This window comes from Hippocampus bargibanti, linkage group LG03 (assembly GCF_051943395.1).
Source record: "Hippocampus bargibanti isolate YZ-2025 linkage group LG03, ASM5194339v1, whole genome shotgun sequence".
Classification (NCBI taxonomy): domain Eukaryota; kingdom Metazoa; phylum Chordata; class Actinopteri; order Syngnathiformes; family Syngnathidae; genus Hippocampus; species Hippocampus bargibanti.
Genome location: NC_142736.1, coordinates 25,650,417 through 25,668,847, shown reverse-complemented (window position 1 = coordinate 25,668,847; position 18,431 = coordinate 25,650,417). Strand labels below are relative to the sequence as shown.

Below are 18,431 nucleotides of genomic sequence, written 5' to 3'. Positions count from 1 at the left end.
CGTGAAACCGGACCAGCACTTACCTCAACTGCGGACACACGGACAGAGAAGCGCGCCCCTGTTTTCTCCCTCCTCTCATTGATGAGCTTAAAAAGCCAGGAAATGGCACAGGGGATGATACCTAACGTCTGCAGGGAGTCGTGGCGGCCAATCATGGTGTAAGATTTGCCTGGATCACAGAGACAGGCAGACACTGTGTGAATGTGTATGAAGTGTGTGTCTTCCTCTGAAGTACACAAAAAAATATATGACACCCTAATGAAGACTTATAAGGACGTGAACAGGCCGTCGTGTGTGCAATTTGTTCTGCGGCCTGATGGAGGATCATGTGCTTGTCAGCAACACTCTGAATTTACAATATTCTCTCTTTCCTCTTCCACTATTGAGACTCACTGTCAAAGCAGCATTTTATGTGTTATGTGGAGATTCGTGTGACGGCAATGATTTGGTGTGAGGAGGCGCAAGTTTCATGAAGAATATAAACAGGCAAATCGGGGCAGCTTCTGCCCCAAGTGGAATTTTTGCCTGTTCTCCCCATGCCAATGTGGGTTTCCTTCAATTTGTCCACTACAGGCGTTGGTATCATTACTACAAGAAGGACTCGGTTGCATTCCTGAAGGTCTTCCAATGAATTCCGTCACATTTGGACTTCATCTCTCTATGTTCGTCGAAAACTTTACTTTATCAAAGCAGGCTGTGAGAGCAAGCGTGTGTCCACAGCCAAGAGCCACAGAGCCTATTGTAAATGCTCAGTGTCTTACTTTCCCTATTTTAATTAGTGAAAAAGTTAATGCCTTTGTAATACAGCCTCATTACTATGGATGGCCGTAGGGGGACTACATCAGCACACATCTGTTGTTACAGCCATTCCAACTAGGGAGGTCGGGACGGCGTGAATTCACCTTGTAGTAATATTGATTGAAAGAGCAAAGCCTACTGCTGTTTGATGGATTCGCCCACAAAATAAAACGACTCTCTCGCCATTTATCAAGTAACAATTGAACAATGACAACCATAAGACTGTGTCTAGGTCCCTTGCACATAATGTCTTAACCAGGCAGGGGTTGACCGAAGGTTGTCCATCGTCCATATTTATATTCTTGTACTGTGTACTTGTAGTTGTCTCTGTCGCTGGACATGAAAGAATCACAGCCACGGTACAATTCAAATACAGTATAATTAACTTTTAAAGGACAACCGACGCCTCTGGACAACAAGTTGTGTCCATAATTTGTAAAATCACTTCAAATGACTTCTACTGAGCGTATTTTACAAAGATTCCACGGCATATAGCTATATTTTAAGACTCTCGTTGAATATTCAGGAAGTCTTGTTTTCGAGTTGATGACGATGCCTGACGTGACGTCACGTCTGGAATGCCCCTGACCAAGACAGTGACACACAATGCATTTTGGGTCTTTGTTTGGTCTGAAAACTTCATGTTGATCTGTGTTGATGGCGAAATTAGAAGAAAAAAACATAAATACCGCAATAGTGAATCGTTGTGTGTTGCACCAAGACTACTATTTGATAGAAGTTGACACAAATTCCCAGAAGATGAATCAGCCCATTTCCATCGGAGTTTGGGCGCCATTTTGTGCATTTTCTGGGCGCTACATTGGAGTCCAGACGCCTCAAAATGAAACGGAAGGACTTCTTTAATCGATTGTAAACATTTATGCTTTCCTCTTCAGAACTATTTGAATCATATTCATAACTGGATGAGTAACAAGAAAGCATCTTCTCCGAATCTGAAGGCATTGTTTTGATTCTCGAGCAAGGCAAGACCTCCTGGTGTGAGGTTATTTTGAAGTAGTTTTGGGACACTTTAACTCATTTTTATTGGTGTTTTGCATTTGACTAAAAATATCAGCCTGCGTGTTTTGGGTATTTTAAATGCTATAAAACGTTTTTCTGATGTCAGTTAGGAAACAAAAAAAAATGGTGTCGGTTGTCCTTTAAGGGCAATACATTTGCATGGTATAACCGTCGAGGTCCCCTATGATGATGTGTTCTAATATTGGACATGATGATTATAGCTGGTGAGGGGTGATTTAATTAGGATTTTTTTAGGTGGGACTTGGTGTCAATGTTTACAGTATAAGCACTACCCTAAGAAGTAATGGGTTTGATTGTGAATGTGCATGTGAGTTACGACATGTACTCTGTAGTGAGAGGTCCTGACCTTTTTAAGATTGCGTTCAGGAGGATTAGGAAGACTGAGATAGACTTGGGCCAAAAAGACAAACTAATCCTCTGCTTTCTTGCACTGATTGAAGAGGGCCAGTCAAGGCGCACTGTATTTCCTCTTTCGCATTTATGTGTCTTACCCAGCTTGGAGTGTCCAAAGCAGAAGACACATCCGTCCGCTCCATTCACTACCGACTGAATCACCTCGGCAACCGTTCCTGCGCACACTTCCGCCTAGCAACAATTAAGGCAGGACAGTCAAGAAGAACCAATTAGATCTGACGTCAACAGACTGAAAAAAAAACATTTTTTAAGGTTAGCATTCAACACTCATGTTGTTATGGACACAAGAGATGGATGGGTGGATGGATGGATGGATGAATGAATGGATGGATAAAGAGATATGGCTCATGAATGGTTAATATATAAATGCATGTAGATGCACAGACAAGAACAGATGATAGATGTTTATATAGATGAGTGTGGATGCAAGAGTAAGCTGTGTGGCAGGTTGAGGTACTGATAAGTCAGGCCACCCACTGACCTGTGACGCATCAGAAGGGAAGGCGGCGTCAAAGGTAAACATCTTGGGAGGGACCTGGCTTGACCCCACTCTCTTCAGAGAGGTAGTGTTTGGTGTCTGATTGGCCGAAGGGTCCATGATGGTGATCTGTTTCTTCCTTGGGTCCACTTTGAGGAAAGAACTGGACTCCGCCATGTTGGACTGAGACGCCGGACATACACGCACCATCACTTTCACCTGAGGGCCACCAAGAAGAAATATCACCAGGTATTAATCTTATATTTACTGTGTGTCTTTGCTGCATTCACTGATTAGGACATGACGCACTGTGATCTTTACCAAGCAGCCATACTGTATGGGCATCTCTTGGACATTCTCATGTATACAAAAGAAATCAGTATGAAATTATAGAGTTCCATTTAAATGAATTATTAACTAAGGTGAATCTGAAGCTGCATGCAAACAATCGGCAGTCATGAACAACTACAAATCCAACATACATTTTTTTTCATCACACTACTTCCCCCCCTTCCCGACTTGTTCGATCTGTCAAAATTGTTTTTTAGCATTTTTTCCATTACTCCCACTTCCATCAGAACATCCGCAGCTTCAATTTAAGCGGTTGACAGTGGCCATTGTTTACTTTGACAGCCGAATGTGAAACATGCTACATCATCACTTCAGCTCACTCGCAATATTCCACTAATGCAATGCACTTTTTTTCATGTGGGAACTCATTTGTTTCATCTCAAAATATTCTCGAAGATGCCCCCCAAAAAAGAAAATATATAGTTAATATGGTGGCTGTAATATTGACGCATTGCCACCCTCCTTTGGTTTTATTGGAAATATTCATTATTTATAAGCATCTTGACAAGTGGGCCGGTGTGATTATTCTGCCTATGATTTATTGTAAGTTTTTAATTTTCATGACTATTTGTCCAATGAAACAAGAACATCAATGTTTTCTTTTGCTTATAGAGTGACATGAACAAACCAAATTTAAGAAGGCAGAACATGCAGTGCTTCTTTGAAACAAAACCTGCCGAGTTTTATTTTTAACTCACGATATATGACGATGTCACAAAAAACTCAACTAAAAAGAAGTTTAATACAACATCTCAACTGTTAGGGACTACCTAGCTGTCAGTCATTGCATATTTACATCAAGTATATTTAAACATGTACAAACACATCGGTGAGATGACTTTATGTGGTATTTAAGATTATAGATTATTGATGGACAGAGCGCCGATTTGAACTCTTTGAACTCACCTGCAAACATACCAAATACGAACAACACTCGTCTGGAAAGCTTTTTGTGTTCCTCAATGTATATTTGATGCTGATTTAAAAAGATAAAGATCGACAAAAGGGTTTGAAAGATATTTTCAATTTTGTTTCACGTCCAGCAGACTTAACACTTAATATATATATATATAAATTGCAATGCGAGGGCAGATTCAGAATCCATGTTAAAAAAAGCAGTTTACTTACATCACTGAGAAAAAAAAGGTGCTTAATATTGTTGACCAGTTCTATCTATCATTTTGAAAAAGTAGGCTCATTCATTTTAAGTGGAATAAAATAATAGCAAATTTTGAATACAATATGGGATGGAATCAACAGTCAAGTAGTGCATTCCATGTTACTTCATGACACGATGAATCAACAATCATTGCCACACCAAATGGCTAATGATCAATTAATCAACCATTATGCTCATGGCTACCTTCTATGAATACAAAATATTCGTTTAGGACGCACAATTTCACAAACGAGAGACAAAAACAATCAGGGAACTGAACAAGGTCAAGCTTCACTGAGCAACCCCATCTTAACTGACAACCTGGTTATGAAGTGTAAAAGCATAAAAGCTTCTCTGGTGCCTGCTATCTAATATAAAAATATATTATGCATCCCATATTGTTGAAAGGGTGATATAAAAATCCAAAGAGGTCCTAGCACACAGTGCGTTGCTGTTTATGTGTGCATTCATCTCTCGCTGTCTCACTCACATCTAATAACACATTAACAGGCTTTCCTTTGGTTGCATCATTAAATGACCACGGGCCAATTAAGAGAGCTAGTCCAATAAACTGTGTGTGTGTGTGTGTGTGTGTGTGTGTGTGTGTGTGTGTGTGTGTGTGTGTGTGTGTGTGTGTGTGTGTGTGTGTGTGTGTGTGTGCGTGTGTGCGCGCGTGTGTGTGTGTGTGTGTGTGTGTGTGTGTGTGTGTGTGTGTGTGTGTGTGTGTGTGTGTGTGTGTGTGTGTGTGTGTGCGCGTGTGTGCGTGTGTTTGGGTCTTGCTTACATGAAAATAATTATCAATTTAAATACAATTCCTCACATTCACGTGTGAAACAGTAAATATGCAACTTTAGTGACTCAGGTGAACTGAGCAGATGCAGCACCAAGTCAACACTTTGAATGCTTTGCTCTCTCTCTTTGCCTCTCTCTCTCTCTCTTTGCCTCTCTCTCGCTCTCTCTTTCTCTCTCACACACACACACACACATATGCACATGATGACACACTCCACCACACACTTGAATTCCACATGGCCTCTCATGACCCCAATAAAAGAGACCATCACATCAGTGAGAGCCTGGGGGAAGGATTTTACTGTTGCACGCTTTACAAGGCGTAACTCATAAAATCTTCCCTCCTCTTGAGAGCCTTTTTCCTTCCCTTGTTTGAAAGCGAGTGAGTAAATAAGCGGTGTCCGCAGTCCGCAAGGCCACAAAGTGTCAGTTCCTTCACATAGTAGGATAAATCGTTCTTTACGTTCCTGTTGAAAATAATCAAAATGGAAGGGGGAAACATGGATGCAGATTATAAAGCTCCGCTCACCGGTCACAAAATTCAGGTCACCTGCATAATCAAATAAAATACAATGACTTTCGGCAGGTCATGAGAAATGCATGCAGAGTAATAGCAGTGTATCCCATCAGACATTTTCATTTCATGAAGGGAGATTAAAATTGTGCACTTTTCCACACAAATTTTTAATCACTTTTGTCAAAGGGAAGTCAATCCCTAACTTTCTTGAACATAATATATTCTTTGCATTCTGATTAATTAATGTTCCACATGTGGAAAATGAGTGTCACAGCAAACCCTGTTTTCGTACATCTCAGTGAGCAGCCATTTTGTTTGTCACTGTCAAATGAAAATCACAAATCCTCATGACTCAGATAGTAACTAATCATGGCTTGGCTTTGGAAAAGCGGTGAGCCGTGATTGGTCGTAGAAACACAAATCCGTCCTGCGTATGTAAACCAGCAGTGTGTGTGTCTTCTTGGAAGTATTTTCACCTAAATCAAATCAAGTGCTCGCACACCATTACGGATCCATAGGATTCCCTTTGGCATCGGTACCAAGTGGTGACGAAAGAACTAAATGGTCCTGAGAGTTTTACCATGTTGAAACCAAAGTGAGGAAAAGTTGTGCTTACAAGCCTACATACAGTATCCTCAGAGGATCCTTGGCCTACTTCCTTCGCGGTATGGATCAATATGGCATGTCCATGTGCTGCAGCCAATTTCATGCAGACACGCTTTGTTGATGAGAGAGCATCAAGATAATGGACTCTTTGTTGTGGTTAGTGAAAAAAGAAAGAGCTTGAGAGACAACACTAAAATCTTCTCACACATCCCTTCATCCCTTGTTCAAAATGGACATCCCCTCCGACCTCCTCACTTGTCATCGCTCTTTCACAGCACTCTGAACTAATGGCGTTTCCAGTTATCTGTTTGATAGTTTTACCTATCATCTCTTGTTGCACATGCTGTTAAGGGCATGATACAAATTGACTTTACTTTGAAGGACATTTGAAAGACATGCTTTATGGAACTTGTCAATCCTGTCTGAAGATGCCTGGCCCAAATTTAAAGGGCAACCGATGTCACTTTTTTGTTTTTTAACTGACATCAGAAAAACATTTTATAGCATCTAAAATACCCAAAACACGCAGTATGATATTTTTATTCAAATGCAAAACACCAATAAAAATGACTTAAAGTGTCCAAAATCTGCCAAAAATTGAGCTGCGAATTGGTCATTTTCAGAAAGTCCCGGCCCCAGTTCGTAATGTCACACCAAGACGTCTTGCATTGCTGGAGAATAAAAACAATGGCTTCAGATTCGGATAATATGCTTTCTTGTTACACATCCAGTTATGAATATGATTCAAATAGTTCTGAAGAGGAAAGCATACATGTTTGCAGTCGATTAAATAATTTATTCCGTGTCATTTTTAGGCAGGGGGGGGGACGTCTCACCCAAAAAGAGGCAAGAAAATGGCCACCGAGCTGTGAGGAATGAATCAGCCCGTTTCCACAGGCTGATAAATTCATTCCATGGAGCTTGGACTCCCTCTGCTGGCGGCTTTTGGATGTAACACACGGTTTTCAAAAAAACCAGTACAGCAAAATACATTGACGTGATCGAAAGACGCTACAATGCGTCTTTTTTACATCAGGAGGCGGTCCTTTTCTGACGTCACGTGAGGCCTCGTCACCAACTCAAAAACAAGACTTCCTGAATGTTCAGCACGAGTCTTAAAGCATAAAATATGGCTATATGCATGGAATCTTATTAAAATACGCCCCATAGAAGTCATTTGAAGCCATTTTACAAATTATGGACACAACTTGTCCGGAGATGTCGGTTGTCCTTTAAGGGGCAACCTCTGATTTTGTCATTTGGATTTGCAATATACAGTAAAGTCTCGTTATATCGATATTCTCGGGAGTCCGAAAAAATGTCGATATAACCGGGACTATCGATATATCCGACCCTTCGCGCATGTAATTTTCTCCTTGCGTTCATAGAAATAGTATCGTAATAAGCAGTACTATCGATATAACCGATATCGATATAACGAAACTTTACTGTATCTTGAATGAACTAACTTTTCTGTCATATATATATATATATATATACACACACAAATTGCCGTTTTCGTGTTTATTATGTTTGTTTAAAGTCATTATAAGTGCCTTGCACGCTGGGTCCGAGAGGACAGTAATTTTCATCTGTGCTGTATTAGCATATTTGACAATAAAGCTGACTTTGACTTTTGATACAATGTATACTTGATTAAAAAAAAATCTGCATATGACTGACAGTTATGTGGTCCTAACAGTTGAGATATAGTATTAAAGTGTTTTTCAGTGTGTTTTTTTGTGAGTGTGGCTAAAGCAGCACCATGTTACACACAGTACAGTAAAGTCTCGTTATATCGATATCGGATATATCGATAGTCCCTGTTATATCGATATTTTTTCGGACTCCCTTGAATATCGATATAACGAGACTTTACTGTATTTGGCATGAGTCCCCACGACGTAAGAATTTCTGTGCCAAACTCATATTACAAGTTATCTGTCAGATCGTTGGCTTTCATTCATTATGGTTTTACGTGTCGGAACAACACAGGAAAAATGATGATCAAAGCATACCTGGATGTGTTTTTTTTATGAGAAAAAAAAACCCACAAGTGTCAGGATGTCTCTGCATATGTACATACTTTATGTGTGCAACATTGCGTGTGTATCAATAAGATGCTGCACCTCTGTCAGTGCTACGTACATGAATATTTCATCTACAAGCTGGAATACAGCACTATCATAAGACTCATTCATTCCGATAAAGGCATGAGAACACACACAGACACGCACATACATTGAAAACACACTCGCTCACACATGCACACGAACGTGCAAAATTGGTTGCCTGAGAGGGATCACCACTGCTATTAAAAATTGATTAGCTGTCATTGTATCATTTTCCCCCCCCAAGGTCAAATCTCAAGATGCATGTGCATGCAAAATGTGGCGTGCACTGAAGAGATGAGATTAAAAAAATGCACTTATTCTGTCTTCGAGTCACTGAGAAATTGAGATGAGCATGGATGAAATGATGACCAGGAGAGAGCTTCAGGATAAGGAAAGGTAACGCTTTCACTTTTTGTTCTCTCCAGTTTTAATTCCCCGGCGTTGGCTTTTTCATTTGTATTGCATTACACCTGCTTGTTCTTGTACTTTATGAGTAACAAAAATGATATGCGTATTTTCATTCATTAGACTGGTGTAACATTCTGTCCAGGGAATGTAATTGGTATTAAAAAATCAAGAATATGTCAGTATTTAACAATTTTCTGTTTTTGTTTGCTCTCAATATAGGCCAATGAACATTCACTGGCACTGGACATTAGGACCAAAAAAGCGTTCACAAAGACAATACTAATCAGCTTGTGCTCTCATGTTGACCCACTCGTATCGCTAACGATAAAATAATAGAAAAAGCTGATATGATGCCGCATACCACCAGCCCATATGTTTTCTATATGGCTTATGAATAGCAGGATGGAGGCCTGGATGGATAGAAATAAATCTAAGCGAGATATCCTTGCAATGAGGGGGAAGCCTGAGTATTCAGAGAACATGTGAAATCCGCAAAAGTGGTGGAGGCTGAGCTGATATTTGAACCGTGACAACTTTGAGGTTTGCCACCGCAAACCAAAACCACAATAACAAACATAAATAGTAACAGTCTTTTGGACATGTTATACACAATTATTTTTTTGTCTCTATTGATGAACAATTATTTGAAGGTATTTATGTTTGTGTTTTAATTTATTTGCTGTTTGTAAAATGTCCGCCAGTGTTGCTGATTAACTCATTCACTGCCAGACATGTGCAAAAATGTGTCCTCTCCGGTGCTAGGGCTTTTGTCATTGTGACTTGAATTTCAGGAGTTTTAGGACTATATAAACATTCAATGCAGCTTAAGAAACATTAGAAAGCTAGAGAACAGTTAATTCCTAAATTATATAGTTCTGGAGTTAGATGAGCTTGAAATGAGGGCGGCTGTCCAAAATTGGATTGGATTGGATTGGATTGGATATGCCTTTATTACAGCAGAAGCTGGAGCAGAGCACTAACATGGAAAAAAGGGAAACTCTGCCCCCTTGTGGAAGAGAAAAACATTGGAAGAAGTCTGGCCAGCGCTTTATCGGCCACCCAAGAAAGAAAAACAAAAACCCGAACCAATTCAGGTTCTTCTTTCGTCAGAAAAAAAGAGTTAATTCCTAAATTATATGGGTCTGCAGTTATATGAGCTTGAAATGGGGGTGGCCGTACAAAAGGCAAATGCAGCCCCCTCGACGGAGGGAATAACATTGCCAGAGGTCTGACAAGCGCTTTATCGGCACCCACTCGCATGAAAAAAAAACAACTCAGGATTCAGGAACTTGCGCTCCACATCATGCTTTTCAATTCCTGAATAAATTCGGGAATGGCAGTGAATGAGTTAAGATATTTTATCCCATATCTAATCATTGATCTATCAAAAAAGAAACAAGAGCAGAATTGATCTATTTTCTCCCCAAAATTTGTGACCATCGTCGTATTTTCGCATGACGTGACAGCCTCTGCTAAGAGTTCCTTTTGTAAAATTTAATTTCCTCACCTGATAGCCGGTCGCCCTTAACGAGAGGCTCCCAGCTGTTCTATTTAATTACGGTGAAATGAGAGGGCACCAACGCCTGATAGGACAACACTGAGCGTAACAATAACACAAGGGAAAGTGAGATACACGGTGCCACTTGGGAAACATCCTCCAGAGGGATTTGGATTAATTTGACATCTTTGGACGGAAGCAGGCATCAGCGCCTTGGAACACACTCATACACATGACCAACACAGGCTGATTTCCCCCGGCTTTAAAGGTGACGTCTCAATCTGTTTTCTGCCATATTAACACCGGGCGTGCAAACGAAGCGTGTAGTGCAGAATGTATTTTGTGGCCTTCCACTGGGATATTTGCTGCTCATTGGATATCTTTCATTGCACAATGTAATCCTTTGAAATGTGGCGCTGCAAGGTGCAAGGTTGCATGTGCGCAAATGTCATTGCAGCAAGAGAAGCCGACCCCCCCACTGCTCATGACATTTTTGCGAGAAAAATGTCACCCCGGTCATTTTCGTCCCCGCGTTTGTGCCAACATGTGTGTATTTGATTAGCTCCCTGCAAGATCTGATTGTTTTTGTATAACCTGAGCTTGTTATGTTGGGAAATAGCAGGATATGGGGGCTGGGTGCACTTCACAATTTCCAATCCGCCATCATGGCAGTCAGGTCTGCTTTTAAAGGAAATTGGACAATAACCATAAGCGAGCAGAAAATGTATTGAAATAAGGGTGTGAATTAGTGCATGTTTTGATCTAAGACCAGGTAGAGTGAGCATAACAGGCTTGAAAACAAATGTGGCACAGCCAAATTGAGATGCAACTGAACAATCATGCTGTGTATGCGGTTGTATCAATTTTCATGAGTTGTTGGCCATTTGCAACTAGTTTTCGAATGAAGTTATAGCAGGGTTAGGATTGGAAAGGTTACATAGAAAATAGATGGATGCATGGACGGACTATTGTGGAGGCTAGAAAGAAGCCAGTTTTGGATCAATTAAGAGGGTATGAGACTGTGTGTGTGTGTGTGTGTGTGTGTGTGTGTGTGTGTGTGTGTGTGTGTGTGTGTGTGTGTGTGTGTGTGTGTGTGTGTGTGTGTGTGTGTGTGTGTGTGTGTCATCCTGATAACTGAGGAGACATCTGTCACTTCCATATGGTGATAAAATCTGATGGAAACTCACAGGCAAACCTTAATTGATTTTTTTTAAAAATGGATTGCTTCGTGTGACTTTGAAAATGTCATTTTAAAGCCTATTTTTTCTTTCAGGCATCAGGGTGACCGAACTGAAACAAGCGCTGGTGCTTTGATCTGCAGGGTTTTCTTTGGTTAACTCATTCACTGCCAGACATGCAAAAATGTGGCCACTGCAGTGCCAGGGTTTTTGTCATTGTCACTCGAATTCCAGGACCCAAAGAATATTGAGTTTTAGGACTACATGAACATTCTATACAGCGTTAGAAACCTTAGACTCTTTTCTTTCATCAGAAAAAAAGAGTTAATTCCCTATTATATATGTTTGGAGTTATATGAGCTTGAAATGAGGGCGGCTGTCCAAAATACAATGCAATACATGTAGAGCGCTTTAACAAGATCTGAACATGGAACAAAGTGCTTCCGTGGAAAAAATGGAAAAGCTGCCCACTTGTGGAATGAAGAAAAACATTGCCAGAGGCCATGGCCAGCGCTTTATCGGCACCCAAACAAGAAAAAATAAAACACGAACAAATCCAGAAATGGCGCTCTCCGCCATATTTTCAATTCCCAAATAAATTCGTGAATAGCACTGGAGGAGTTAATGATGACTTTTTGCTTAACACAGGGGTGTCAAAGTCTTTTTGCCGCGGGCCACATTGTAGTTATGGTTTCCTCTCTAGGGCCGTTATGAATTTGGGGAACCCATTAGAATGTTTAAATCCCTTCAAATATTACATATAGAGCACACAGCAAATTAATGAATAACTCGTTTTCAAATCTGAAGTCAAGAATAATGACTTTTATTGTGGTTGACATCCAAAAATATGACATTTTGGCTCAGATTTTAGCAATCATCATGGAATTTAACAAGTTTAATTTGCTTTCGCGGGCCGAAGAAAATGATGTGGCGGGCCGGATTTGGCCCGCGGGCCTTGACTTTGACACCTGTGGCTTAACACAAAGACACAGTACACACTGCGACTAGTCTCTTTCTTGTGTATCACACGACAGTTGGATTTTGGCCTGTTTTATTGCCATTTCTCCACTCTCCTTTTTTGTACAAGTGGATGATTTGTAAATGTTCTTTTTTTCATCCTTCTCTATGCCTTTGTCACAACAGTTGGTGTCCGTCTCACTTCTGTTTGGTTTGATCAAACACATTTATTTTGTCAATCCAGCACACACACATGGACGACTCATCAATGAGCCCAAAACGGTGGAAGGGGGTGGAGGACCACTAAAATCTCATTACATCGACAATCGATATTGCACACACTTCGGTAGCATGAACGCCCCCAACCACAGCCACAGCATTTACACACACACACACACACACACACACACACACACACACACACACACACACACACACACACACACACACACACACACACACACACACACACACACACACACTTCAGTGACGGCTAGCGTGACAGATGACTTTTGTTAGCTTGAGATGTGTTACCATGGTAACCATTCGGCATATTTGGTGTAAAATACTGCCGAGGTAATACAGAAGAAACTTTTGACATTAAAAAAGTATAAAAAAACTAAAATGTTCAAGTAATTCTTCCAATCTAACAACAAATAGGATATATGATTATTTTTAGTGAATGAAAACAACCGCAAAATAACTTACCTTTCCTAGACCAGGTGTGTCTTTAATCTTATTGGCTGCACGGAGAAGGCAAGGCGGAGCCGGGGGCGGAGCTGACAGAAGGGCGGAGCTGAAATTGGTGGGGAACAATTGACCGTCGCATGTTGCTGGGGATGTTGTCACGGGCAGCGGCGCTGTCGCGGCAGCCTTCAACTTCCGCTTCTTGGATGTCAGATTCAGTTTTTGTGCAGCTCTGACAAGGAAACAACAGACGAAAGGCATGATTGATATCCAGTCGTTCAAACCATAATTGATGTTTTCTATGCATGAAGACCTGCTTGCGATCAGGGTTCCATCCACAATTTTATCCTTAAAGTTGGACAGAAATGATAATTGCAGACTGCAGTTGCACATGCACACACACGCGCGCCGTTGTTGACATAAGTAGTCACATCTGGATAGGGAGTGGCTCATTTGCTTTCTTGTTGCTCGATTCCCTGTGGCGTTCTGCTCAAAGGGAGCCACTAGAATTGATGTTTATATTTCTATTGCATCTATGCCCGAATCAAGGCGTTCTCCTTTGTTCTCTCTTTTTAACTTCCACTTCTCATTCCCTCCTTCTTCCCTTGGCTTGTTTTTAGCTTGGAGACTATTCCTCCCTTACTGAGCACAATCACCAATGATCATAAAAAAGTAGTTTTATGAAAAAGGCAGCACAGTGAAACAGTGGTTCGCATATTGGCAACACAATACGAGGTTTCAGGGTTGGATTCTCAGCTTGAAAATGTGATTGTGCATTGTTGCTTGGCTGTTTTTTGTGGCCTGCAATTGGCTGGCAAATTGTCCGGCGTGTACCCCGCCTCGTGCCAAAAGTCAGCCTGATTAGAAGAGAATAATAGCAGCTCAACTGCAGCGCTGAGAATTGTCATGGCTTTACTTTTCATGTAATATCATGGATTTTTTTTTTCTTGTACAGCTTCATAGATGACTGCCTAAAATATTTACATTAGGTTCGCAGAATGTAAAAAAAAAAACAAGATGCGATGTGAGTTTTGAATATTGAATACAGACACTCCCCAACTTACAAACAAGATACGTTCCAAACGGTCGTTCGTCTGGGGAATTTGTTCGAAAGTTGATTCAGTGCTATATTTTTTATGGAATGTATGTTTAAGGCTAATATAAGTATGTTTAAAGGACAACCGACATCTCCGGACAAGTTGTGTCCATAATTTGTAAAATGGCTTCAAATGACTGCTACTGAGCGTATTTTACAAAGATTCCACCGCATATTGCTATATTTTACGTTTTAAGACTCGCGCTGAATATTCAGGAAGTCTTGTTTTTGAGTTGGTGACGAGTCCGTACGTGACGTCACTAAAGGACCGCCCTTTACCGTAAAAAAGACGCATTGTAGCGGTCCTTCCATCACGTCAATGTATTTTGCCGTACCTGCTTGGTCTGGGGACCTCGTGTTGCACCCAAAAGCCGCCAGGAGGCCAGAAGAGGGCGTCCAAGCTCCATAGAAGGAATTTATCAGCCTGTGGAAACGGAGGTTGCCATTCTGTGCCTCTTTTTTTGGGTGAGAGATTTTCCCCCAATGTTGCCTCAAAATGGCAAAAATAAATTCTTTAATTGATTGCAAACATGTATGCTTTCCTCTTCAGAACTACAGTAAAGTGTCGTTATATCGATATCGGATATATCGATAGTCCCGGTTATATCGATACTATTTCTATGCACGCACGGAGAAAATTACATGCAAACAGGGTCGGATATATCGATAGTCCCGGTTATATCGATATTTTTTCGGACTCCCTTCAATATCGAGACTTTACTGTATTTGAATCATAGTCATAACTGGATGTGTAACAACAAAGCATATGCTCCGAATCTGAAGCCATTGTTTTGATTCACGAGCAATGCAAGACGTCTTGGCGTGACGTCACGAACTGGGGGCGGGACTTTCTGAAAATGCCCAATTCTCAGCTCAATTTTTTTGTCAATTTTGGACACTTTAAGTAATTTTTATTGGTGTTTTGCATTTGACTAAAAATATCACACTGCGTGTTTTGGGTATTTTAGATGCTATAAAACGTTTTTCTGGTGTCAGTTAGGAAACAAAAAACTGATGTCGGTTGTCCTTTAATATTCATATTATTATGGAGTAAGTGAGCTCCGAGAGTGTCTGAATCCTGGGGTTGGTCATTCTTCAGATATTATAATGAACATGAGGGTAGAACGAGAGAGAAGACTTCCTGCCCTCATGCACACTCGGTCAACGAGCTATATCTCACACCATTGGCTTTCAATTAAGTGCGGCGGGTTACTGGGATGAGCGCAAGGTAGAGAGGGGGTGGGCAGGTGGATATAGTGTGGCAATAATGAAGAGAGGAGCAATGTGGAATGGGAATTGAATCTTGGTCATTTCAAGCATGATTTTCTTCAAGACCAATGGGAAAGTGCATCGTTTGGACAGTAGGCAAGCAAAACTCGCACAATGCAGCATAGTAGAAATATATGGCAATTGTGGATTGAGGAGGGGACATATACAGGGGCAATTGGGCACAAATTGGCATCCACAGGGCTAAAAAGCCACATGATTATGAACTAGCCAATCGGCGGGGTGCACTTTACGTCAAGGGATGACATTGCAGCATTTGACCAATCAGCAGTGCTCAAAAAGCCTGCTGTGCTTCCTCATTTTTTTTTAAACCCTGAAAATTTACTTTTTTTCTTACCATATTTTCTGGTGTATAAGGCTCCATGGACTATAAGGCACACCTTCAACAAATGGTGTACTTTCAAACTTTTTCCATAAATCCTGTATACCTAATGTGCCAATGGACATTAATTTAAACACATTCAATAATATTGAGCCCAAGTTCAAAAACACCATGCGCCATAGTAAATTTTGTTACTGACCTAAAATGTTCAGTTTTACAAAGTACCATATTTTCCGGTGTATAAGGCGCACCTGAGTATAAGACGCACCTCCAATGAATAGTGTATTTTTAAACTCCATATATAAGGTGCACCAGACTGTAAGGCGCACCTTCAATGAATGAAAAACGTTTTCTAAATAAAATATAGAAATATATATAAAAGTTTTCTAACTATAAGGCATACTACATTATAAGGCGCTACAAGAGAGACTATACATTTCCGTTTTATATCTCACAGCATGGACCATGCACTACTTCTTCTACAGAGGGAAATGGAGTAGGGGGCTGCTGACAGTAGTTGCGAGACCTGTTGTGGCTCAATATTACTTCACATTAAAGGCGCACCTGCGTATAAGGGTCATCTTTTGAAGAAAATGAAGGATTTCGGGTGCGCCTTATACACCGGAAAATATGGTATTTAATCTTTTGTCATGGTATTCTCACCTAACTTGTGTGTGTGTATACATAATGTGGAAATGGACACTAATCTAGACACCTTCAATAATTATGAGCCCAAGTTCAAAAACACCACAAGCCGTAGAGAGTTTATTTACTGACGTAAAATGTTTTACAAAGTATCGTATTTTCCGGTGTATAAAGCGCACCGCAGTATCAGACCATATATAAGGCAAACCAGATATCATATATAAATATATAAAAGTTTTCGAAAAATAAGGCACACTACATTATAAGGCGCTACAAGAAAGACTGTGGTTCCGTTTTATATCTCCCAGCATAGACCTTGTGGCTCAATATGACTTTACACTCACATAATGCGCGCCTGCATATAAGGCGCAGGGTCATCTTTTGAAGAAAATGAAGGCTTTTGGGTGCACCTTATACACCGGAAAATACGGTATGTCGATGCAAGTTTGAATATTTCAAGAACTCTGCTGCACCATGATGGGCATGCAGCCACAACACTTTTGAATCCCTTTTACGTCGAGGCATCACTGTACTATAATCCCCTTGTCAAATCCATCAGTTTGACAAATAGTCGTAAAATAGGCTATGAGCTTACGTGCGTATGTGTTTTCTGTCTGGTATACACACACAGCACATCTAATTGGCAACGTTTAATGACAAGTGGCCTGGGATTTGGCTGAGTGGATCTATTCCAATCTAACTCTAAAATGAAGGGTACTTGTTTTCCATCTATCGACTGCCTCGCCCGATCCATCAGCACCTCCTCCGTCTGCTCGCCTCCATCCTTTTTAGATACCCTCCTTCCTCCATTCCCTTTGTTCATTTTTCCACGCGTCTCCATCCTTGACTTCTCGCTTCAGTCCCTCTCACGTCGCAATCAACCAGCAGATCTGCCCCCCTGCATTTTAATCCTCTTTCCCCAATTATTCTTGATCCCCTAGTGACTGCTCTCGTCTCTCTTCCCTTGAATGACTCTTGCACCTTCACTGCAACCATTCTCTAAAAATATTAAAACGTCATGCTACAGTTGATTTTGCAAGTGCAATCTGATTTAAAAAAATATGATGAAAATTAGGACTTATTGTGAGACTGTATTGCGGATTTATATGACAGCGTGCCATTGCTTTACCCCAGAGCCATGTCGACATGCCCATAGAGGAAGGATCTCACAAGAATGGTGGTATCATTACCCCTGATTGTCGGTATCATTACTGTTAGGGTTATTATTAATGAAACAGGAATCAAAAGTAAGAACCAAAATATTCTTTCATCTTTGGGACTGGCACTGGATATCCTTTCCTTTTACTTTCTTCAAAACAGTTCTAAAAAATTCCAATGGAATAGAACATATGTGGTCTCTTTTTTCCAGTATGTTTATAACATCTCAGAAACAGTTGTCACCTATTATTTGACTGTTTTGTGTGGATTTTTACATACGGGTAAAAATGACCCACAACATAATCACGTGATTTTATTTCAACATAATATGAGGGTTAAATTACAGTACAGTGATACCTCGGTTTACGAACCCCTTGGCTTACGAACTTTCCGGTTTACGAATGTTAAATTTATGAAAATTTTACCTTGGCATATGAACTATTTTTCGGGATACTCACGCAGCTGCCACAATGAGTGATGTGTCGTTCTTGAACGAGCCCGTTCTCCTAACAATAAAATGGCAGCTGGCTTGTTTTGGTCCTCGGTGCTTCTCTGCAGCACCGGAGCGCCGCAGGGGACAGTCCTGGCTCCATTCTTGTTCACCCTCTACACCTCGGACTTCAACTACAACACCCCAACCTGCCACCTTCAGAAGTTCTCTGACGGCTCAGCTATTGTCGGCCTCATTACAGAGGGAGACGATAGGGAGTACAGGGGACTGACAAAGGACTTTGTGGACTGGTGCCAGATGAACACCGGGAAAACCAAGGAACTGGTGGTGGACTTCTGCAGGAAACAATCCTCACCTGCACCGTTGAACATCCAGGGTTCGGACATTGAGAGGGTGACCTCCTACAAGTACCTGGGTGCTACTCTCAACAATAAACTGGACTGGACTACAAACACGGATGCCCTAATCAAAAAG

The 18,431-nt window shown here is 40.9% G+C and overlaps 1 protein-coding gene and 1 long non-coding RNA gene across 4 annotated transcripts in view; one reads left to right on the top strand and one right to left on the bottom strand.

The window, feature by feature from the left end:
• kif26ba (kinesin family member 26Ba) overlaps window positions 1-18,431 on the bottom strand; it is a 77,770-nt gene that overhangs the window by 19,399 nt on the left and 39,940 nt on the right. For all 3 annotated transcript variants that reach the window (XM_088992801.1, XM_088992804.1, XM_088992802.1), the window contains exons 5-8: window positions 13,020-13,230; window positions 2,735-2,950; window positions 2,331-2,424; window positions 24-169 (exon numbers count right to left, since the gene is read on the bottom strand). In XM_088992801.1, the coding sequence (XP_088848927.1) occupies window positions 24-169; window positions 2,331-2,424; window positions 2,735-2,950; window positions 13,020-13,230 (667 nt within the window). The remainder of the gene's footprint in view (window positions 1-23; window positions 170-2,330; window positions 2,425-2,734; window positions 2,951-13,019; window positions 13,231-18,431) is intronic.
• LOC148900820 (uncharacterized) overlaps window positions 2,841-18,431 on the top strand; it is a 55,528-nt gene continuing 39,937 nt past the window's right edge. The window contains exons 1-2 of the long non-coding RNA XR_016114507.1: window positions 2,841-2,980; window positions 8,515-8,666. This is a non-coding gene — a long non-coding RNA (uncharacterized LOC148900820). The remainder of the gene's footprint in view (window positions 2,981-8,514; window positions 8,667-18,431) is intronic.